Genomic DNA, 25,834 nt, shown 5'->3' on the forward strand with positions numbered 1-25,834 from the left:
GATAAATACTTTTTTTATATCCTGTTTTAACTGAGCAATTTAATTGAGCAATGAGTCAGGATAAATCTGCTAGGACTCACTGACAGTGGATAATTAAGAAACATCCCCTGTAAGCAGGCTACTTTACATATTTCACTATTTTGGTACTTTCCTCTGAAGCTTCACATACTGACTACCTGTAATGCTACAACACAATGGAAAGCACAACGACAATAGCAGGGAGGCAAATTCTTAGGCTGCAGCAAGTGAAGACAAGTCCAAACGCAGCAGCCATAGACACAAAGACAAAGGAGAAAAATAGCTGCTTACCCTTGGAAGGCATCATGTACACAAGAATCTCCAGCAAGATATTCTTGCAGCCACTGCCAACCCTTAAATGAGGTCTGGGAAGGTCCTGGCTCCACCCCTTCCAGTCACTCAGGGGCACTGCATGCACCTGAGCTCCTCTGGGTTGGCCCTGCCTTCCTACCAGGTGCTCAATCACTGTTTCAAACTGTGACTTAGCATTTCACTACACTTACCAGAGAAAGAAAACAAACCTAAACTAGAAAGACCAAGCATACGATTAAGTAATTTACAATTCCTGTAAAAGTCTAAACACTTCTAAAATCCCTAGAGAAGATTTGAACAGACTAACTAATGTGAGAAATGAGCCCTCTGGAAAGATACTGTTTTTCTCTTTGGGGTTGAGATCAGATGCAGTTCTGTTGAAATCCACCTAATAGAACCCTTGTAAAACCAAAAGCCAATCTTTGCCATCGCTGCTTAAAACACTTGCAGACAAGCTGGAATATCCTTTGCTATCTTCATAATTAAATCAAGGAGATTCATGCTCTAGATACACTGATATAGATGACAGAAACTCATCAAGTAACATTAATTGTGTTAACTCAGTCAAATCAGTAGTAGATTGTAACAAAAACTGACACATTTTGGACCTGTTTTTCCTCCTGAAAATAACACACCTATTCCTCTGGCACAGTGGTTTCCCAAGCACCAGCGGACAGATCTTACTCAGGTTTCACCTAAGGGCAGAGCACTGTGACAAGTCTGCCACGACATGTACTTCTGCTACTCTGATTACAGGTTGATGTGTGGTAGAAGGGTACTAGGGGAAACATGGCCCTAAAAGCAGGACCAAGTGCCTTCTGCCAGTCCTGCACTCTGTCAGCCCATCTCAGGACACAGGTGTTAGAGCCAGCACAACCAGTTGAAGACAGTGTAGGCCAGCTGGCCCCACAGATTGGGTCATGCCCAAAAGACTGATTGTGCCCCACCTGCGTAGCTGTTCAGGGACAGATGTTCTCCTGCCCCAGCATGCAAAGCACCCACAGCCTTGCCTTTCAAAGTCTTGCAAAGGCACACCACACTGCCTTTTGCAAACGTCTTCTGGTAATTAAATCTTAATAATTTCGCTTTGGAAAGCAAACACCTGACACAGAAAAGCTGTGCACATCTCCACATGCTCCAGAGACTTTCCTAAATAATTTGTCAGCAGTACTAATTAAAAGTGTGTAGTGTTAATATGTTAACATCAGATATATGAGCAGAAATACATATTTACCACAGAAAATTGGAATTTGCTGGGGGAGGCAAGAGATGCATGTGGATCTGTTATTGTGTGAAAACATATTTCAATAGTTTTTATAAAAGTATGTACGTTGCTCTGAAAGTGATGCCTCCTATTTATTTCCAGCAAAAATTACAACAGATAGAAAGAGCACAATAACACCATTTGATAGAGCAAATTGTCAGCTACAAAATATCATTTTTGAACACAGTCATCACCATTAGCTATGAATTTTTGCCAGCAATGAATAAGAGCTGGATGTCAGACTTGTAAAAATCTGCTGTCTGGAATGTGGCTTGTCTTTCACATTGATGTCACCACCGCTGAAATGGCACCGCCCACCACCTCACTACGCTGCATCCACTGTTTCATCTCCACAAATGTTAGCAAGCATCAACAAATGTCAATAGGTGCCATTTTTTCCTGCACAGAAGAATTCAATGACACCCCTTTGCTTCACACGTACTTTCACGTCAGACACCATTCTGTCTGACTGCCCCTCTGCTGCCATCTGTTGCATGGCAGAAAAATGTAATTGGGTACCGATGGAAAGGTTCAGCCTCTGCCGTACCACCACCATCTGCCTCTGACATCATGGGCCAACATAATAAAATACAAGGCAGAACTTTCAGAGCAGTCTTCAGATTTATTTGAGATCTATAAATTACTGTTACATTACATTACATTATAGCCATATAATTTGTATGCTTTTTTTTTTCTTTAAAAAAGCATCAAAGCCTTACTCTAACCCCATTAGAACTCCTTCAAGTTCTCCTAAATATGAAGTACATAGAAAACAACTACAGTGCTTCTCTGAAAGTCTCTGACTACAAGGTCTAGATGTATATTCAAAAGACAGGCAAATCCAAAAGCTCTAGTAAGGGACATAGCAGTTCAGGCTGCAGACATGCTATAGTGTTGCCTGTCCTTCTGAGTCAGCAGAATAAGCATTCCCTTAACCTTCAATACTCTGGTTGACAAAACCAAGCACACGTCTGTGAAAAACCCAGAGAAAACCAAACCTAAGCATTCAATGTCTAGTGACGTTAATTTGCTATCATCAGAGACACCTACCCAGGCTGCAGATTTAATTTACAAGGCATGACTTTATTTGTGAGTATTCAGGGGAAAAAAAGAAAGAAATTTCATGTGACCATACACAGACACTTTTTAAAAGCACTTTTTTTTTTTTTTTTAAATATTTCACTACCTTTAAGATCTAACAATATACATAATTTGTTACATTCTTATATAACCAGCTTCTAGAAATGGTCACCTCATGCAGACAAAACTAAGGCACCACAAAAATGAGAAATCACTTCTTCTTGATATATCTACTATTACTACTTGTGATAATCATTTGCTTCTAAGCGGTTCACTAACAACATGAAAATAATAATAAAAAAACATTGTCAAGATGCAAACGTTGCACAAAAATTTTCAAAATCTTCAATAAGCTTGTGTCATTTTTTCATTGTGTCATCTGAAACAATTCATTGGGTCTTATCAGAGAAGAGTTTCAATTTTCTATCATTCCATTTTAACTTGCCTCATCAGTTGAACAAAAGTACTTTATGTAAAAGGATTCCTCTAGTTGCCTTAGCTACAAATCCCTGCAGTATTGTATAATTGAAATCTACTCACGTAAGTTAAGAATAATTAGGACCCCAAATTAAGTCAAACACAAAGTTAATTCAAATAGTCAGCTGCTGTCATTTAAATGGTTACATGGTTTTATTGCTGCTTAACATCTCTGAATGCTTTTAAGTGTACATTTATGCTGTTGTTGTCATGATTTGATCTCTTATTCTAAGTGGAAATATCAAGAGCATAAATGTTGGTCAGATCACAATCATTTGCACTTAGATCAGACTTTTCTCAGTAAAATTTTTCCCCACTGTTGTCACTATTGGAAAATAAATAAAAATGTCATAGAAGACTTTAAAAGAATGGAAACAGATAAGGACAAAATTAGAGTTATTGAATCTGTTACAAATGGCATTAATACAACAAAAAACATTTCATAGCAACTATTCAGAAAGTCTCTTCACTTCAAAAAAATGTTTCTAAAAAGAAGGAAAGACAGAAGTACTGTAAAATGGATTCACGATAAATCCAGGAGCTAGAAAATAATGCACCCAAGAGATGAAGTTGTGTATAGCTGGTGTTGCCAGAACTAAAAACTCTGCTGATTTAACAGTATGAAATTCAAAATACCTTATATAGCAACTTAATTGCTATACTTTGTGCTTAACAGAACAATTGTTCTATTGTTAGACAGCAATGCAATTGGTAAAGAAAAACACTGGTGGTTAGATGCATTTCTTGATGGTTCTTCAGCCAGCACTTAGTTTATACTGCAGAACAAAAAAACTGCCTATTACAAACCCTTCAAGAGATTTTACGTTGGATGACTTCCAAACTTCTGTATTCTAAATTTTCTTAAAATGTATTTCCATGGCATGCTTTATATAAAGATACATGTCTTTATGCTTATATAAAGAAACTGAAGAACTGAAGTTATTGATTACTGAGTAGGATTTGAATTGAAGGCCTAGAACAACTGTTTGTGTATGATATGCTACACTAACATTTTTTTCCCCTCAGTTGGAACATTAATACATGAAGTGATGCTTTGTGGACACAATCCATCTTTACAGGTAATAATCCACATCACAAACCATCCAATTACCCTCTAGTACTTTCCATGCTTCACTCTTCATGCATGCCAACTTTATCTGCTGCAAATTAAATGATGCAACAGAGTAAGCAGCAAGCTATTCTCTTCTGTTTACTAAAGGCATATTTATCTTGAAGCCACTAAAAAGTATGTTAAGTTCTGAGCCACAAAACCACATTTTTCCATTAGACTTAAAATGGTGGATGTTAGCAGTGGTGCAGAATAAACTGTGACTTTATTCTTGAAGTAATGACAACAATATATATATATTTTTTTAAAGTAAGACAATACTAAGGGCAATTGCTTAAGTTAGAGAAAAAACTGGGACAGCTCAATGGGGAGAAACGGGAGACAGTAATGTGAAGCACATTGTAAGATCAATCTACATGCACAGTCAAACAGGATCAGTGGCTAACAGGCAAGTCTGACTCAAACTAGTTAAGAAGATGATTAAAAAGTGATATTAAGATGATTAAAAGTGATATGAAACAGCACTGAAGTCTTTTAAAAGAAAACATTTCTCATTGCTTTTTCAACTAAAATGTAGCAGAAAGGAGAAACTGGTTTCAGTGTCAACTTCCTATCATATTTCCTAAATGTATTACTGAACTCAAATTAAACATTAATTGTACCTTCTAGTAGGATGGAATAAAACTATCTAACTCCTGAGAGAGACATCATAATCCCTAATAATGGTGAACAAAAGAAGACAGCTCTCCTTCCATCGTCAAGATCCCTCATAAAATTCGCTCAGTGCTGTAACCAACAGCTGAAAGTTACGAGGTCCCTCTGGATTTCTCATATGTATGTGTTGCTCAGGCAACAGACCAAAAAAAAAAAAATCATTTTGCTTCCCAACTAGTCTCCCTCACAACACTTCATACACCAAGAAAACATCAGTGATTATTATACTAGTATAAATCAAGAAAACAAAAAGTAGTATTCCCAATTACCTAAACTTGTCCAATCTTCCATGCAACCATAAATACACGCACACATTTCAACAAGTTGCCTTGGTGTCAGTGGGGCATGGATGAATTGTCTTCATGACTGAAGGAAGCAAAGATCCACCAACAGAGCAACATTCATACAGCTCTATTTCTTTACACTTCAAAAGAAAGCCAGGAGGTGGAGATTACAGAAGCACAAAGAGCTTTAGCAGAGTTGGGTTTTGAAAGTCACTGGAGTAGTTCAGGTCTCTTTCTGGAAGGGCAGAAATTTGAGATAGCTTCCAGTAAAAGGATTCTTTCAGCTCCTATCTATCAGGAAGAACATTACAAATGTCAATCCAAACAAAGCATCGCTGGATAGACTAATGTTAGGTATAAAAGTTAGTAAAACTGGAGCTGATCCAGCTTTATCAACTTATCAAATTTGAAATGATTAATAATAACAATAAACCTGCTGTAAGATCTTAACAATATAAGTCCATAGTACTATGGAAAATGTAAAGCACTACAAAAACATTTAAGAATCTTTACTATATACATGCTTGCTTTATTTCCTTATCTTCCTTTCTTCTGATTTTATACTCAGACAGTACATAATAAAACAAAGCATGAAAGAAGGCACATACATGAAAGTTATATTGGAGCTGAGAATCTGAATGAATTTCTTATTGCAATATTCTCATTCTAAATGATTTGCTGCTATTACCACACCTACATTTTAATTTAAACAGAAGTATAAAATGAACTGCCTTTCCGTACTATTTTTTTTGAGACCATAAACAACAATAGATGTGCTAGTATAAAATCCATCTATGTGCTTGTAAAATTTGGGAAAGCATATAAAATCCAAAATTTTTATACTTAATGATAATTTTTGATAACACCATCAGAAGGACTGTAAATCTAATAAGAAATTCAACACTGAGGAATTCACTGATATGAGATGCATCAGGTATTTACACCTCCGTTTCATACTATGACTTCAAAGTACAGAAAATAAAGAAAAGCAGTGTCATGAAAACTATATAAAAAACCCGATTCCCCAAACGAAAAGCATTCTTTCCACTTAATATAAAACAAAAATGAAAATAATTAAAATAGAGAACTTTTAAAAATATAACTGGTAATAAAAATAAATAATGTATTTTACATATTTAGTTAATTGAGCACTAAGAAGCCCACAAGTTTTTCAAAGTATATCCAAACTCCACTGCTGTCTTCTTGGAAAGGTATCTTAATAAACAGATCCAAAAATATAACCAGATTTTTGTATCAAAAGGAAAGAAAATTCCCTTAGGCAACTGCATTGGTCCAGGTTGGCTGAAGTTAAGCCAATTCCCCCTCACTGCAGTGGTCAGTGGCACTGCTGGCCTTGCCTACTGAGTCTCCAGAAGGTTACTGCAATGAAAGATAGTGAACTGGTTTAATAGCTTAGAGGGCTCTAAAAATATAACATCCATCCCTAGCAGAAATGTGCTGTTTTTCTACAGTTTTAAACGGTACAATGTTCCCTTCTTCTTCTGAATACTGAGCTTGAAATGATGACAAATCTCCCCTTCACAAAGGAGAACATTTTTAAGTAACTGAGAAAAGGACAGTAGAACTATTATTAATCAAACAAAATTTAAGGGGGGAAAAATATAAAATTACTGAGACCCTTACATTAACATTTCCTAGAAAATTCTCATAGAAAAGACAGCACGATATTTAAAAAGGTTCTTCATGCATTTTTCTCCAAGGTTCTACATTTTAAACAGTGGCAGTATTGCTCTGTTTTGAAAAATATAAGGTTATAGAATAGGATCCTGCAGATCTCTCTGCTCAGGGAACATATGAAAGGATATTCACTGCCGGTACATTAAAGAATCTCTGGCTTTTCCAGACAGTCTGTCAGTGCCTGTTATCTGAAAATGCACTTGAAAAGTTTAACAGTTATTTTTCCTTAAGAAGAAATCTCATCTCATTGTTTGGATCAATTTCCTTTTTAGAAGATATGTTGTGCCTGCACCTCCCTCAGGAAAAGGAAAAGAGTCGTAGGCAGTATGAATCAGAATATTCCAGTGGAAACCTGCACAATATCCCAGCTTCTTTCACACGTATTTTCTTCTAAGCAATCTACATTAAGAAAAATCAATCAAGAAAAAAAAAAAAGAATTGCTAAAGAATGTTAAGTATACATTATAGAAACGAAGACAGAACTGAGCTGTGCATTAAGATGAGCTATCAAAGGGCTGGCAATAATCTCACAGCTCCACAGTGCTGGTTCACAACTCCACTAAACCAAGCAGCTGCCTATTGACTGCGTGTCCCACAGCCTTCATCATGCTAAGCTCCCCAGCCAGGAATCAAATCAGTACTCCCGTTTGCTCTTGCGTGACTCTGTAATGGGTTTTACCCCTCGCAGAACTTAAATCCACTAATTAACAGAAGTTGATTTCTTCTCAAGCTCAGAGTATGAATTTTTAGAATTCAGACTTTGAATTTTTATACTGAGCAATGTCCAAATACTACTTCTTTATATGTGAGCGCAAAAACAGAGGTGCTCCTACTGTTTGTTGACTACCTGTGACCTGCGCCTATAACATGCAGTCTGAGTGGTTTTATAGGAAGCCGAAGGTCCGAACCTATGCAGTAAAATACCAAACAACTTCGTAGTGGCCCAATGCATGATATCTGCATTTAGTATGCATTTTCTTTAGTGAATGCACTAGCGTTGGATATACACTTAAAACCACTTCCAGTTGAATACTTAGCTCCTTGGCTGGCATAAATGGAAATTACAGGAATTATTATTCTCAGAGTAATGTTAATTAAAATGTACATTCAAAGGCAAAGACAGACTGGATTCTTTTTAAACAACACTAATGCAGTTTAAGAAAACAGAATGAAACAGATAATGAAAGCATGATACTTCTTGCTTTGGACAAAGCACAGATAATAATTCATAATGAAATGAATTAAAATTATATTAAACTTTGATTAAAATAAAATGCAAGCAAAGAAAAATTATTTCAGTGTTTTCCAAATGCTTGTGCTTCTCAACAGAAGAATATTAAGTATATATACACATCCAAAATTAGCAGAAAAGGTGGACTTGTAAGTCAGTAAAGCCTAAAATAGTTTAACTTGTAATGCACAAAAAACAATTTTAATCATAATGTTTAGCTCTGACACCTACTTTTTGATATGCATATTAGTGTATCTGTCTTAACTTGCTTGAAGAGAAACCAATAGTATATATAATAAGCTTTTTACTCTGTTTTGCTATGGAAACAAGGCATGTGTGATCCCACTATCTCTGACTTTCTGTATTTTCTCAGATAATTTTTAACGTGTTGCATGATTTCACCTAATTGGAATGAAGAAAAAAATAAAGACAGACTTGGTGTCAAAAGTTAATTCCTTTCTTGCAATTGTAAGGAAACAGAGAAGTAATGAAGAGGAGTCAGCTAAGCGGGGCAGCTGTGGACAGCACTGACCTCCCAAAGAAAGAGCCTTGTGCAGCCTCAGTCTTGTCTCCCTGGGCAATCATCCAGGACACGAGGCCACGCTTTACCCAACCACCTGTCTACCTCTAATTCAAGCTACTTTTCAAGACTGCCCTCTCAATCTGTCTTTTGTAATAAAGCCATAGCTTTAAAGATAAACCTATGACAGAATATGCTAGAAAAAAAGGAAAGAAAAACATTCTGAAATAAAATTAATATTCAATGTCATTACTTCCGCTTTTAATCCCCTTTTCATGGTTCTCATCTCTTCCCTGTTTAGGACTGCAATGCTTGCTGTTGATGGTAATAATGTTTTCCAAGCCTCTACACAAGAATATTGACCTGTTGTTGATCAATGTACCAGCAGTATATAATAATTTGGTTCTATTCTCCTCCCAGCTGTCAGTGCCTGTCTGGTCCAGGTTCATTTCACCTGAAGGGATAGACTGCTTCAAAAGCAACCTCACCTGGACCACTCTATCCAGGAAAAAAAAAAAAAGAAAAAAAAGAAAAGCAAAACCAAAAGCTATTCAACTGAAAATATGATTCTTACTTAGATAGGTGACACTAAAATAAAACAGCAGCCTTCCTGTGACCATGGGTGCTTGCTAATTCCCCAGAGAGTTAAAGTTAAGGTGCTGTGAGAGTAATGAAGTCTTTATTTTGATTGGAAAATATTTTATTATATGAACAAATGAATCACTGGTCCACACCCAGAGTCTTTTTCCTTTCTTCCCCACTCTCTACAGCAGCCAGGTTTCATCTCCCACACCTATTGCAACAACCTGCATACACACAGAAGATTTCTATTGAGAAAAACTAAGTTCCAAGTGAGAGTTAAAGATTTTCTTATTTCTAGCAAAAGTTAGACGCTCTTATTTTAACCTTTGTTCATGTTCGTACTTCCAGGCATGAAGTGCTACTAAAGCACGTTACACTTGGCATCACTTATTACTGAAGCAGAAGGCAATGTAATCTTGTGAGAAAGTGTAATAATGTGGTATTCATTTTGTTTCTGTGGCTGGAAGCCAACTCTATATTAATATTCATTTTCAGTATACAGAGCCACAATATTTCATTTATTTTAAGAATTTACAATTAATTTGGTATGATTCTGTTATCTGCTCCCAATTTCCTTCCCTGTTCCTTTTAGCTGAAAAAGCAGCTCTCATACAGACTTTGAAAAAGTAAATTCACAACTGAAGCATCAGAAGATTGCTACTGGCTACTAAAAGCAAGAAAAAACAGAGACAGAACAAAATGAACTTGAAATATTACAGATGACAATGAAAATTAGCTTTCTGCAAATAGAAAAAAAAAAAAATCAATCTACAGAAGTTCTCAGTTGACTTTTTCCTTTCCAAACTCAGCTGATAAAATGCTACTTGCAGCATGCTGTTTGCTACTGTTGCTAAACCAGAGTAAGTAAATTGTTAATCTCCTTTTCCTTTCTGTTCTCAGGAGTTTTCAACCACCGCACAGTATTAAACTGCAAGTAGTCTGGTGAATCTTTCTAAAATGCAATTGCTGTAAATCCCTATATCTGGTATAATAGCAGATAAAACCTTAGCATTTTAAAGTATAAATAAGTACCTCTAATTCCTGCACACTAGTGCAACCACTTTTGCTACATAAGTACATTTAAAATTATCACACATTACCAACTAACCAGTCTTTCATAAAGGTAATAATTCTCCCAATTCTCCCGCGCATTTATCTTCCCTACCTGCCTAAAGACACTGAAAGGTAACATACCTTCCAGCTGGGACTTTTCTTACAGAAGTGAGATTCTACTCAAGACCACAGACTTGGCAGACATCAAGAGAGCAAGCAGTACAGCAGGTACCAAATCAGGAGGCACGATCAGTGAGGAAATCATGCAAGAGCTGCAGTATGCCTTTTGAAGGCAGTTTCTAATAGTAACCTAGCAATGCTTAAGAAGAAATAGGGGAAGTAGGAGAAACTGACTGTGGAAGCGATTTAAATGAAATTAGATTTCATTCCAGAAACCTTCAAAAAGACTCTTAACATGTACTCCTGGCTATGTTCATTTTATTTTATAAAATAACATATAAATATATATATAAGAACAATATATTTTAGCAATGCTTGTCTGTCAAGATCCAAGTCTTAGTCTGGAATAGATGCTAGGAAATTACACAGTAAATGTGAAAGACCTTACACAATATTTATATTTTTAACCTTTAGTTTTACCATTTTTAGGGACTAGATCTTTTGTGTTTATATAGATTTGGGAAAAAAGAGAGGGGGAGGCTCAGCAGCTTTCCTGAAGCATCTCTAAAAATTCAACCTTAAAATTCAAAGAATTTTAACAGTCTGTATGTGTCTGCTTTAAAAGATGGTGAGATCACACCACAGATGTACCAAAGCAGCCTATATTTTATATACCAATTACTGAATAATGTAAGAAGGCACAGAAGTACTATTTTATTACTAAACCAGAATTTTCACCTGCAATATAGTAAAATAAAATGATTATAACCAGAAATAGCCTCAAGTTCCTTACAAATATTCGTCATTAGAAATTCAAAAACCAGGTTTCCCTGATCATTCATTCATGCTGCTCTGGCTATTACTAAGTGGGAGGGCTATAAGAACAGCTGGGAAGATAGACTAATTAAATAAAATGGAGTTTATGAAGTTTTCTTTAAAAAGGTTTTTTGTTCCTCATCTCCTTAATTGAATAGCTATTTTAAACAGTACATTTGATAGCAGTGAAGTATCTTTTTTTTTTAAAGCAAAAATTTTTTAAATAGATGCTATTCCTGTATGAACTATTTCCTGAAATTAAACATGCAGAGCTCTGATCTTAATGAAGTGAGTGCTGTTTTATTTCCACCCAGCCAAATTAGAAAAGCAAAATAGGTATTTCATTTGCACTATTTAGTTATTATATATCACATTTAAAATAATATACATTCTTCATAAATGGCACAATGAGAACAGAAAAATGGAAAATAAATAGATGAATTCAAAGATAAGAAACCTACCAACCAAGGAGATTAATACTGTCTCTTCAGTTGCCTGAACTTTACAGTTACAGCATACCACGTTGCATCAAAATAAGGACAAAAAAGTTTTTTTCTTAAAAAAGAGAATAATTTGAATCTTATAAATTCAACGTAGAAACTGACACATGTGCTCTTAGTTTGAAATCCCAAAGCATTAAGTCACCTAACCAGAATTTGTACAGACCATTCATCTCATTTCCAAACGCAGGCATAAAATAAACTAAAGCTTACCTTCAGTACACTGCAGGATGCTGATAATGAGCAGGAACCAAAAACTTTGCATTCTGCAACCAGAAGACACCATTATTGATCCCTGTAAGAATTTTCTTTGTATTCCTTAATGAATCCAGTCATAAAAGCCCAGCATCATCGAAACCAGTGCTCTGCATTATTCATCTTCATATCTGGAGGAGAGGATCTGGGAAAAAAAAAAAAAAAAAAAAAAAAAAAAAGAGAAAGCTCATCAATAGCTGAAACATCAATAATTTGGAATACCAAATTTTACTTGACATGAAGACAGAAATGTTAATAAAAACTGGCATGACACCTGTACTGTAGCAGAGAATTTGGCAGGTCTGTGGGCTCTAATCTCTGAAGGTCAGTCATCATTAAACAGAATGCCAAATAATGATACACGCTAAAGCTGAAAGTAGGAATGTTATTGATGTACATGCACTTAGACGCATGAAAAAAGAGACTATTTACTCTTAATGTAATATATTGGATTTGTAGATGTCTAGGTGAAGCTTTTCCCAATCTTCCAAATCTGACAAAACCAGCACTTTCCTACCTCAAAGAAAAGCAATAAAATTAAGTGCAGCGCAACTCCGTACACCCAGTGATTCACAGCACACAGGGAGCAGCTGAGCTGTGCAGCAGCAGCACCGCTGCAGGACTGCCCGCCACGCCTACGGTGCTCCCTGCTGCGATGCACAACATCCTCCAACAAATAACAGCAACTCTGCTGACAAAAGCGGTTCGGTTAGGAAGCATCATTGGGATACTACAGTCTAGTGGATCTTTACACCACAAGCATCTACAGAAAACAGGAAACAGTGAGCAATGCTCTACCATCATTAGCTTCTGACAAGATTTGTCTCTGAGAAGAATGAAACAAACTGCTCCTGTGAACTATGTCCAAAGAAGGAATTCTTAAAACTATCACGTTTGAAAAATAAAAATATAGCTGAGCACCCACATACATCCTCGCCCCTATCCCACTACCAAGGTGATGCTATGCTCCAACTACTATAGTTAATGTGGGAAGCTACGCAGAATATGTATAAAATCCGTATAAAAGTATAAATTATTTTTAAGTGCAAAAACGGTTCTGTATACAAATACACAGAACGACTCTCAGAGAACGACTGCACGTAGCTGCAATTACAGCTCCAAAGAGCTGCATCTGGTGCCACGCTGGCTTGGTCTCTCCAAGACTGGTAACAGGACTGCTCTTCCATGTGTGGACACATTTCTGCAATATCTGAAGTTAACATTAGTTTATAAACAGACGGCAATGACTGTGCCAACGCCTATGAAAATGTAACTGGTAGGATCCAAGAGCCACTTGTGAGTCTTATGAGTACTGGAACGTGTTTATGGCTTCAAAAATACATTCACTCTTTTGCCAAAAACAATTGGAAAGGATGAGAAGCACACAATCCCAGGGAAAGAAATTCTATGCAGATCATTTTCAGAAGTCTAACTCCTTTCGTATTAGTCAATCTTACTATTAATCAAGGATAAGTTTGTTCCCTGAGTGCACAGACAGCAACAAGACTGATACTTTTTTCCCCAAGGACAGAAATATGAGAATTTTAAAAAATAAATAAATAAAAATTATGGAACAATTTCTCCGGCTGTAAACAAAGGCGACAGAAGAGGAGATGAGATCACTGAACAGCAAAGTAGGCTTTTTTGCTTGGCTCCTATGTAAGAGGAGCGGTGCCACTCAGTGCAGGCACCCCCCTTGCCGTGTACAAGCACGCTTGTGATTTCACACACAGGAAAATGAAAGGGAACTGACATCTGAGGGCAAGTGATTTATGTTCATTTACACATAAAAACAAACCCTTTTTCCAATTTCCAATACAAGCAAGTGCTTCTCAATCACAGGTGCTTTTACCCACACATATCTGCACAAACAGCATGCAACAGCAAGCAGGTGTGTCAGGGCAGGCCAGCTGGAGGTTTCTCCTTGGCACTGTCCCATGTGTCTGCAGGTAAAAGCTGCACCCTCAACTTCGAGGGTGAGACACCAGCTGCTACGGGACAACCAGAAGCAGTCATGAAGAGATTCATAGTGTATCTCTAGACCTTTCACATTGGGCTGAGAGCTTTTTGCAACTGAAAAAAATACCATCTAAAAATCTGCAAAGGATGCACTGCATTCAGCAGAAATTACAACAAAAACAAGCAACCCCACCATGCCTGAAGATAGTCTGGCTAAGGCTTGGATTATTTCTTAACCTGTAGCACTCAAAGGAAAAGTCATAGAACTACTTCCCAGACGCTACAGACTAATCAGTATAAATTCAGTAAGCAATCAGAATAATCCAAGAGAATAAATGAGGACCAATAATGGCCAAATCTGAAATTGCCAGTCTCCTGATTGCTCCCAGGCTGACCAGAAGATTTTGACTTCCTGAGATTCCATTTTTAGCATAATTTCCACAACATACAGCTGCATTCCCAGATTCTGAGATATATTCTTTCACCTTCAAGTGGATAGCGACATACCTGTACTTTAGCATCCTTCATCTCATTGCATCTTGTGGTTTCTGTATCTGGGAGGAGTATGGGAGCACTGTGTTAAAAACAAAATCAAAAACCAGAGCAGCACCAGAGGCATCTAACATCTTCCAAGGAAACAGCTGCAAAATTCATGGCAAAGACTTGCTTCTTTGTTTTGTTATTTGTTTCTTCTGACCTTGTAAACTGACTAACTTTAACTATTCTATAATAAGAAATGTTTCTGAAAGCATATTGATGTTTTTGTCATATCAAAATCAGCAAAAACTATTCAACTAGGAATAAATGCAAATTTTTTTTAGGACAAACGTATGTACTTTGTGCAGTGTATTGTTCTCTCTAGATTGCCGTAGCATACAGACATAAAATTCAACTCAGCACGCTGCTACAAAAAGAATTCAAAATAAACTAACCTGCCTGTAACCAGTGACATGTTTTTCTAAAAAAAGCAAAAATAAATTTGTCAATATTTTAAAGCAGAGACAACAGGTTTTAGTTTTGCTTTTTCTTACTAAAAATTAACAACTTCCCAGTGAACAATTTTTAATGCAACTATCTACTTGAGAGCTCTCTGTGCCTTCAAACAAATGTGCACTGCTACCATCCTGGACCAGCTATTTATCAACACAGCAAAGACTAACCCTGAAAAAGGTACCCAGACATGAGCTGGAGCCAAAGCCCACTTTGACTCCAGACGCTGCCGTCACTCGGTCTTCCTGACTATGCATCTGTCAGAGATACGGAGACTGCCAGTGGAACCTAACAACAACAACAAATCCCAAACCAAACAAGCAGGACCAGGAAAAGCCATATTAAGTTACTTCTTTGTAAACAGAAGAAGTAGACAATGGCAAGCGGCTATCCTGTGCAAATAACTTATTTCCCCTCAGACCTTAATAAACCTTTTCTCTGGATCACTGACTGCTCGGGCTTGTGGGTGGAGCAGAGAGAGATTCCCTAGAGGAAAAGGTTGCTTGAATTTCAGAGAGCAATAAAAGCTGCCCAGAAAATTTCAGTTGTAACTTAAATCTCTACCTCTGGGCCATGCTGTGGTCTCTGACAGGAAAACAAAAAGAGGACTGCTGCTAACAGAAAGGCTCACTTTGTTAAGTTCCTTTGCATATGTGCTGTTAAAGGAGGCTAGATCAGTAATGGTAGAGTTGATGTTCAGACCTACACACTGCAAAGGTACTGGGCATCTCTTAATACTGTATCCATAAGCTGCGCTCCAAGTCCCCAACATCTGAGCACCTTGCCTTGCTGCCTTGTTCCTCAATACTTCTAAAACTTCTTACAGACAAAACAGTGTTGCAGAATAAGTGCCACTGCCGGCCAGCTCCCTCCCCACAAGCTTGCTCTCAAGAGCACCCCAGAGATAAGAGAAAACTGCTCCAAGCATACTCCTTGAAATACTTTCATCTTAGAAGAGAAAGACCTCTAAAGGACTGCCGCTTCCCAACTCTACTCTGTTTAACCTTCCCAAGATTTTATTTTCAAAAGCCAAAAAAAGGGTCTTTTAAGAGCTTCCGGACAACTGACACAGCATGCTCAAGAGCTGCCTTTCCCCTCCAGTTCCAAGTTTTTAAGGCAATTAAAGCCAAACAGGGCTGCAGAGATGTTTCCAGCTAAGCAAGTATGTTTTCCTCTAGCTAAAAGTCTTTCAGACTAACAGTGATGTATTTCACAACGTAGCGTTTAATTTTCCAAACGGTCTTAGAAACTGTGAAGCACTTGCAATCTTAGTTAGGCTCTAATGTCTCTATTACACAAATAAGAATTACACTAGCTTTACTGACAACGGTGCACAGCGAAGTAAGGAATGGCAGCCACAGCCATACAGCTCATACATGCTGAGCACAGACCAGGCAATGCTCCTTATAAATCCTGTACGACCTACCTTGCCACATATGCAGCACTCCCACTGCCTTTCATAACCCAGTTTATGAAACAAAGTAATTCTGTAATATATCTGAGACATTCTGCAGTGGAAAGGAGAGGGAAGAAGAGGTATATATGAATAGATATATATTCATACATTATAATAAACTGCACTGTCTCCTGAGAAATCATATGTCCATGTGCCTCCCCATCATGAGATCTTCCCAATAAAAAAAATAAAATAAAAAAAATTTAAACTTCTTGTAGTCTGTAGCATGAGAATTCAATTAGTGCAGTGTGATTAGTAAAAGCTTCTAAGCTACACCAGTAAAATACTGGGAGACTATGATCCAAGATACATAGTATTATAAGCACTTACAAGAACTAGGCTAGTTTGTTACATTTAACATACTTACAGATATATACAATTAGTTACTCCCAAATTCTCAATAAGGTTATTAATGTAAGTCAACTTTTGAATAACTTTTACATTAGTGCTACAGTACCAGATTGCATAACATTTTCAAAACTTTGAAATCTTGGAAAAACAAAACACTGAGGTCAAGCAAGACCCCATACTGCTTTAGTTAGCGTATTTGTGGCAGCTATGATAAAGAATCAATACCTGATCAGTTCCAATTAAACAAGTCACATATTGAGAGAAGAAAGGAAAGGCTAAATCTGCCATTAATTAACACTTATTTTCCATTAAAAGCAACTCAATGCTAAAAATGTACTGGAGCCTTATCTTCCACTCTGTATTCAACAGCCCCCGTTAATTAACATTTTCAACACTGGATTTTTAACCCAAAACAACTCTTTCCAAGCTGCATGGAAGGAATATGTATCAGGGAAGGAAACAGCACAATAATGAACAAGACTTGCCCAAGGTCATCCAATCTTAAAACAAAAACAGTGATTTCTATGCATTCAGCTGCCTTGTGCTCTGAAGTGACATCTCCACGCTGGAGGAAAGCCTGAAACAGTGTGCAATAAACAGATGTACCCTAAATTTAGAATGAACACAAAAATGCCCAGTCTCACCAATTCTGGGTTCCCAGCTAATGAGAACAGCAGATTATCCAAAACATGATACCTACCTATGCAAGACTGGACACCAAACCGTGCACTGACATGACTTTAACAGTGCAACACAAGAATTGAGTCCATCAGTACACCGCAGCTCAGTGGTCTACCTCATTCATTCACGGAGAAAATAAATAGGATTTAAGAGGAAGAGATGAAGATTTTTCTTTCTCATTCAGCCCAGCTTGGACTCACTCTTGTGCTTTACAGACATGCTATCCAAGCTCCATTCTGAACAAGGCTGCTTTGCCCCGTCTTGTTAACACAGGATAAAGCTTGGACACTCTAGGGAGTTTTTCATTCAATAAGCCAGCAAAGTAAACCTTTGCTAGCACTAATAAGAATGGCTTTTTTTGGCTTCAGGCACTCTCCTTTTGCCAAGACTCAATTTCTCTTTTTGCCTTTGCTAAATGCTCCTGAATAGGAGGGGGGTAGGGGTGTCACTCAATCCTCATTACAAATTTCCTGTATTTCATTTGAATTGAGGTGGTCTGATTGAGCAGTACATGTCAGCTCAAACAGCTAAGGTAAAACCTTTTTTAACACTGCTGCCCTCTGTGTCATGAGATCTTCCTGGGGTCTCCAAGATAAATCCCCAGTATCCAAAGAGCGGGGGAGGGAAAGAGATGCTGTAAGTCAATTACAACCCTTATCGGCTGTAATATCTGAGTGTCACGCTGAGCATGTTAAATATGCTGATCACTTTGGACACCAGAGGCACAGTCTGAGGCTTGTTTGCCCTTCTCTTCATTAAACTGTAAAACAAATAGCTCTCATTTTCAAACCTGCGTAATGCAGACTTTATGAACATCAAAAATAAACAAGAAAATAATGAATAGCTATAAAAAACACACAGAGAACCCTATGACAATCTGAAAGCAGTAATCGTAACAGCTGAAGAAAATTCAAAGGCTTTTCAAACTACTCACAAAAGAGAGATCCTCAAAATAATCTATTTATATTAAAAGATATCATTCCTTTCTCATGAAAAAAATCACTGCACTAATATCAGCCAAAGACACCACAGTCTTGTAAGACAGAAAACTCTTTGCTGACAGCCTTGACAAGGCTTTGCAAAGGCCCGTATTTCTTAAAGCTGTTATGCCACTTAGCCGATCTCTTCCCCAGCCCCATCCAGCATTTTTCACAGCAGAGAGCTTGTCTGAAGTGGAAGCAGACTGACAAAGCAAACCAATGTGGAAGCAAGTCGGGGCAGCAGTCCGACAGGCCCCAACAGACCTCAGGCCTGTGTGGTCAAGTGCTGGGGTGGCAGGGGGCCTCATCTGCCTTCCAACCTTCCATTGCTGGGTACCAGCAGAGAACTAGGCTCAGATACACTTTGCACAGCTGACATGGAGGCCGAACACGCTCATTAGATTCTCAGAGTGCCATGAGTAACATGCACTTGGTTTACTAACTTCCAAAATCAAGCTGTGGTCTCATGTGGACAAGAACATGGAATTTTGACTCAGGCTAAGAGAGTTGTTCAGCTCCAGTACATGGTAGCTGGCTTTTGTCATATGCACATATCTGCAAATCTCTATTTGGGAACACCAGTTCCCTGAAATGACTGCACTTCTGTGTATACACCAAAGAATATCATCACGATTAATAAAGGCCTGCAATAGCATCCATTTTAAAGCACCCTATTTTCTATCAGTTGAACTTAAGATCAGTATGTACAGTCTGTATTCAATATAAATGATACTGTTCAAGTTTTGAAAAGAAGTTGTGGACAGCGAAGTCCCTTCTGATTACTTTTAAAAATTCTGTCAAAATCTTTTGATGTCACCAACTCATTCAGAAGTAAAAAATCTTTATCATTTTTTCAAAATCAGAAGCAGGTGGTAGATAAATATGTACACAGTGCAGTAGGTGTAATTTGCGGTATATTTTATGCTTACAGAGGAATGTGGTTCCAACATCAACATCTGTGAGACCCAGGCCTAATCACTGTGCAGCGAAATATGAAACAAAATCAATGGTGGCACCTAAGATGTAATCTCCGCTGTGTTTGGCTCACTGCACTGAATCCGTGACTCATAAATCACTGTTACTTGCCATTCAGTGAATCAATATTCAGATTCCCTCTTGGTCTATATGTATGACCACTAAATGAAATAATAATGACCAAAATCTGTCACATATTAGGTTATCAATATTACCAAAAAGGATTTCTTGGGAGCAATGAGGTAATCCAGGATAAAATATATCAGACGAGTTTGCAAAGAAATGTGAAAAAGCCTCTGGCTAAATACAGACAGTAGGAGAAAGGTACTTTCAAATACCTTTTCTTTCATCATTTTCTCAAGTATTAGCCTTTACTATACCATCACAATAGTGCATTTGCTGTAAGACTATTTCAATGATACATACTTATAATTAAGTTTTAAAGCATGCTGTACTTGAGAACTGTTCTCCTTTCAAATAACCCCTTCTTGATATATCACTAGCTTTGTTTGTGTTTTGTGTGATATGTTAATCAGTTTTGGTTGTTTGCCTTTTTATTTATTTATTTATTTTCAAATCAGCAGCCTGACAGTCAAAAGCTCCAGAAGTCTACATATTAGTTTCAAAAAAAGGCAACAACAAACCCTTCATAATGCCTTATCTCTCATGTATGTGACAAACCATTTAGTCATTAAAAGGTGGCAGAGAAATCTGCAAAGTGCTGCGTACAATTATCTCCAAATCACAGTCACGAGCCATAGCATTATCAAAATCTGAAATGTTGACAACAGAAGAGGGAAAGAAATTGCAGACGGCTCAACCATGTCATCTTTGAAAGAAATATCAACCAAGAAAGGTCTTCCAACTACTTTTTACACACATCTGCAATTCTTTGGGTAAGCAGGATTTACAGGTAGAAATATCTCTGAACTTACATAACTCTTTGGAAGACTTACACACGCATAAAGCAAACACTGACAGAAGATATACTAGATTTATTTTTTTTATATCAGTAGCACTTAAAATTAGAAAGCTTAAATCTCAAAACCTGTGAAATAAAAAATAATCAACTCTCTCTTTTCCTTCACTCATAATTAGCTTTTCTAACACATATACACAGCAAAATCAAGAAAAGAAATAATGACTCGAAAGTCAAATATACCTGTGCTGTGTGGACAGCACTAATGCTTCCTTGCATCTACACACAAATACACATGAGAGCAATAGTTGGGCAGAGCACATCACCGAGACTGCATGAAACTTACGCAATGGGTGTGGGTAATCATTGAATCTTCAGTGCCTTAACAAAAAGTCCTTGATTCTGCAACTAAATGAAGAGCCCATCTCTGCTACTGGTTCTACAAAGCTACTTAATGGCACAACTATAGTTAAAAGTATTTTATTGTAGAATTTAATGAGCAATGAGCATTTAGATGACTATTCTTCACCGAGCAAGGCAGCTGGATGAATACCAGTCACTGAATTTAGGTAAACCGTGGGCAATTTTATTTATTTGAACTATAATGGGAAAATACAAAGCTATTTCAGTCAACTTTTAAATTCCCTTTGTAAAAACGCTAAGTTGAAAAACTACAATGATTAAACTTGGAGAAGTTACGAGCAAAAAGAACTTTAAATGATAATTTGACAGAAAAGTTCCTACTGCTTGCATGTACCACTCTTTAAAACTGGCACAACTCCCTAGCATCTTACGTAGTGTTTCCTCTTCCCTGTGAAGGAAAAAAAAAAAAAAAAGTATTTTGAAAGTAGTGAAGGTCTGGGCTATGCACTGTGAAAAGGGAACTGTGAAGTGATATATTCTCATCATTAAACAAAATGGAATGTAGGTCATCCCCAGCACCGCTGTAACAGCCATAGCGAGTGTTTGAGGATACAAGATCACTCAGTCACTTTCACTCAAATAATTTCGTAAAAGAATGAATGGAAAATTATTCAGTGGAGTGAAAGAAAACATTACATGTTTAATGCATTTTTGTATACATATATATGTAAAATATAAATACATAAAATATATGTTTCATATTCCACATGTCACTGGTAAAGTTAGAGCATCAAATGAACACAAGCCCTCTAACATTACGTGGTTTTATCTAGCAGACTAAGAACCCTGTCACACGTTTACAGTTTCTTGTAAATAATGCAGGTCTCGTTAGCTCAACGTGACAGACATCTCTACTTTGAAAAAAATATTGTTTTTTCTTTAATTGGGTTAGGTTACGGTTTTAAATGATAGCTAATTTAGCCTTTCCTGATTACAAACACTTAATGGCTTTTATCTATAGTTTTTTACTAGAAAAGAAAAAGAATTCTTTTTTTTTTTTTTTAATAAAATCTTGCTCTTTGTATGTTCTGCTCCAGTTCGTGAACTCTTAAGTGTAACTAAAAAGAAAAAAAAAAGTCTACATTTGTCTATCAACAATATTTATAAGCGAACAGAGTGGAAAGATTACAAAATTTGAATATGAACATTATATTACGGTAGCAATAATCTAGGTGTTTTACTGGGAAGTGAAGTGGATTACTGTAAATGAAATTTTAAATGTCCTTTCCATTTTACAGATAACACAAAATGACTCTTTTCAAGTCTACAGCGATAAGGATACATGTGCCACACATTTAAATAGTGCCTTCACCCTATCCAACCCTGCTCATGAATTAATAATTCAGTGACATTAATACAAGAAGATAAATGATAAAGAGGTTACAGCACAAGGGCCAACCGTACACATATACTTCTTTTAGAACAGCTAATACCTCTCTGCCAATTACAGTTAGAACTTTTTAACAGTTTTCAATGGCATTTTTACAATCTAAATAGCAGCTTATGCACACACAATTTCACACAACTCAAGCTTAATAAATCTCCTGCTGCTACCAAACAATCATTCTGGGGGATTAAAGTGCAACATCTGCTAACATTAATAAGCATTTTACATAGCAATATGTATAAAAGCAGTTGTTATCAGTCTTCTGAAAAAGCTTCTAGACTGGTTTGGCATAAATTATACCTTTATCATGCAACTGATAACGTTAGCTTGTGGCAACAGTAAGGTAGCTATCTTTCTATGTAGTGGAAAAAAAATCAACCAAATTGTATACTGACTGCAATTACCATTCAAAGTAGAACAATTTTCACAACATTCAAAATATAAAAACATATGCATGCAAAGAATTGCAGGGAAGAACATGGTAAAGTCCCGTAATTTAAATACTTCAAGAAACTGAAGCTCCCACTCTACTTCCTAGAGTCAATTTCTTTGCTAATACCAGTTATAGCTTTTTAATCCACACTGGGCTTTTTTAATTTTCATTTGTATTTCCACCAAAGCAGAATCTACTGTGAAAGAAGGCATGCCTTTCTAAGACATAAAATAAACATCAAAGGTTTTATTTAATTAGGAATTTCAGAATAAATTTTTAGGTAGAATTTGGCAAACGAGCATGCTTTGGAACCAAGAGCTGCGTAATGTCAGCTGGAGCCAAGAGCACAGTTGGCAAACAAAGCAGAAACTTTTACATGCAGCCCTGCCAGTGCCTCTCAACCCCTGCAGCTCAGCTGTGGACAGCTGAATAGCAGAGCCTGCCAATCACTCTACTACACCCTGAATGAGACAGTCATACTCCAGCTGGTATTATCATTTGAGAGTATTGGCAATTTTCAAAATGCCAGAACGAAAGAACGAACGAAAGAAACGAACGAAAGAAAGAACGAAAGAACGAACGAAAGAACGAACGAAAGAACGAACGAAAGAACGAACGAAAGAAAGAACGAAAGAAAGAACGAAAGAAAGAACGAAAGAAAGAACAAAAGAAAGAACAAAAGAAAGAACAAAAGAACGAAAGAACGAAAGAACGAAAGAACGAAAGAACGAAAGAACGAAAGAACGAAAGAACGAAAGAACGAAAGAACGAAAGAACGAAAGAACGAAAGAACGAAAGAACGAAAGAACGAAAGAACGAAAGAACGAAAGAACGAAAGAACGAAAGAACGAAAGAACGAAAGAACGAAAGAACGAAAGAACGAAAGAACGAAAGAACGAAAGAGGGGTTATTTCCAGAACACTTTGTAAGCCCTACATTCTTACTGTTTTTTTTTATAAATTGAAAAGAATCAATAACCAAATTTGCAATAATTGAGATTACAACACTTAAAATAACTTTGTCAAGATCACCTCATTGCACGGACACACATGGGGCAGTATCAGCAAGCTCATTTCCTTCTTTCATTCAAAATGAAATTTATATTGAAGTACCTAGAGATATAAGAGAGCAGCAAACTGGATCAAACAAGTATGCAGAATATATTTAATTTGCTTTTCTTTTTAATTAGCAACGAATCTCCCCAGATGCTTGCATTATGAATTGTTTAAACATGATTGTTTTAACATTATTTTTAAGTCAAAACATTGCTTTAAAAAATAATTATTATCATATTCTCCTGACATCTCCTACATTCCTATTTGACATGTTAAGAGAGAAATGAAGAAAATCGAAGTAGTAAGATACTAAAAAGAGTAGCAATGCCTATGCTTCACAACTACCATTCAGGACCTTCTGATACTATCAAGTTTTAAAGTATCTGCAACCGGGGCTGAATTTAGAATTTAGGGACTGATGGAAAGTGTACTTACAAAATGTAAATACATTTAGTATTTATTCATTCTTTGGACCATTCAACGGTTTCTTTATGTTGAAGCCTGCACCTACAATTCCCACACACATTTCAAGGACAGGAATCCCTGTCACTGGAAGCAGTGCATGGGAATTAAGAGCCCAAATGCTTCAGCGCCACACAGTCTTTCTTCGTAAAGACACTTGACTTTTAGATTAGCATTTTAAAATAAAAATAATGTTTAAATTAGTTCTTGCTGCCTGTAAAAACACAGCTCTACATTAAACTGACAAATTCATACCCTTTCCGTTTTAGCATAGTAAAGACAATGGTGGCACCAGGCTCTCGTTCAGGCCGTCACCATACATGCCCTCCCTGCTACATGCCAGGCTTCTCGCTACTACTCAGATTAGCTTCTGCCATTACATCTGTTTTAACACAAGAATCAGTGCTGAGGCGAAATCTAGACGATGTTTCTGCTCAAAGATGACTGAATATTAAATATGAAATTTAACAGGTTTTAATCATAGCAGTTTGTAAACAGTGTAATATAGATGTCTGCCCTAATTTAGTAAGATGGAGTTCTCACATAACACTCATCAAACCGAGCACAAAGAAACCTGTTCTGGCATTTCACTAAATTAAAATCTTCAGTCCCCACAGCAAGAATGAACGAATTTAGATTTTATTAATACCTTAAATCAAACTCACTTTCATGCAAGGCAATTTACAAGTCATCTTGTCTTGCGATAGCAGAGAACAGAATGGGGTCTAAACATATTTTTACCGCCACTTTGAAGATAGTCTAACCTTTAGGTCTGATCTTCTATTTATAAGAAAAATAGCAATTTCTTTGAAATGCAACCAATTCTTGCTTTCACAAATACATTTTTAAGCCTTCAGCTACCACACCAACAGTGATAGGGAGGCTGACAGCACAACAGACAGGAGGTAAACTGAAGAACTGTTGTCCTCAGTAAGAAAACACAAGCCTTTTTACCAGCTTCTCATTCACCAAGCAATACAGTGAATGATAGCAATACCTAAGGATCACTGTATTTCACACCTTGCCCAAAGATACCTCATTGTTCAAAATCTTCACCCTTACTAAGCCACACCAGCCTTGGCTACTCAGTAAGGCAAACCAATCTAAGTGGCACTCCACGCATTTAAACAGTTTGACTTTGTAACATGAAATACTATCTGACCTCATGCATTGAAAGCAGTTCAGCCTCAGATTACAAATCCAACCCAGGAGGAAATCCCCATCATACAGTCAACCACAGACTGAATGATTACTCACCAGTAGTCAGTGAGAGTCACACTGTGGGGTAACAAAGAGGAAAAGAGAAGAAAAGCAGAAAAGGAAGCAGGGAGGGAGCTCTAGGGAACTCCACCAGAGGTGGCAGCAGGAAAGCCAGAGCAGGTGGATGGGAAAGCCTGAGGGAGGCTCATCCTGATCCTGAGGACATCCCAATGTCCTGGTCCTGTGGTGGCGGCAGAAGGGATGCACAAGGTGTGGCTGTGGCTGAGGGAGCACGAGAAGACTGACAGTGGTGGCACACAAGCCGACAGTGAACACAGAGCACTCGGAGCACTGCACAGAGCAAAGGATATGTGAGTGGGGAACATAATGCCACCTGCTCCAAGTGGATTGCCAACAGCCCCACTTGCCCATAACTCAACACACAAGACCAAACTTCAGCGCAAGCCATGCTAACTGCAGCTGTGAGCTTTGTGATCCACCCAAAAAAGTCCTCCAGTCCACAGCAGAAGGCACGTATCTCTCTGAATGACAATTCAAAGATGTTATATA

General features: G+C 37.2%; 1 protein-coding gene across 8 annotated transcripts in view; it reads right to left on the minus strand.

The window, feature by feature from the left end:
* ADGRL2 (adhesion G protein-coupled receptor L2) overlaps positions 1-25,834 on the minus strand; it is a 378,308-nt gene that overhangs the window by 111,389 nt on the left and 241,085 nt on the right. For all 8 annotated transcript variants that reach the window (XM_031554862.2, XM_085232370.1, XM_085232372.1 and 5 more), the window contains one exon: positions 11,952-12,138. In XM_031554862.2, the coding sequence (XP_031410722.1) occupies positions 11,952-12,024 (73 nt within the window). In that variant the 5' untranslated portion in view covers positions 12,025-12,138. The remainder of the gene's footprint in view (positions 1-11,951; positions 12,139-25,834) is intronic.

The sequence above is a fragment of the Meleagris gallopavo genome, chromosome 10 (assembly GCF_905368555.1).
Source record: "Meleagris gallopavo chromosome 10, MGAL_WU_HG_1.1, whole genome shotgun sequence".
Lineage (NCBI taxonomy): Eukaryota > Metazoa > Chordata > Aves > Galliformes > Phasianidae > Meleagris > Meleagris gallopavo.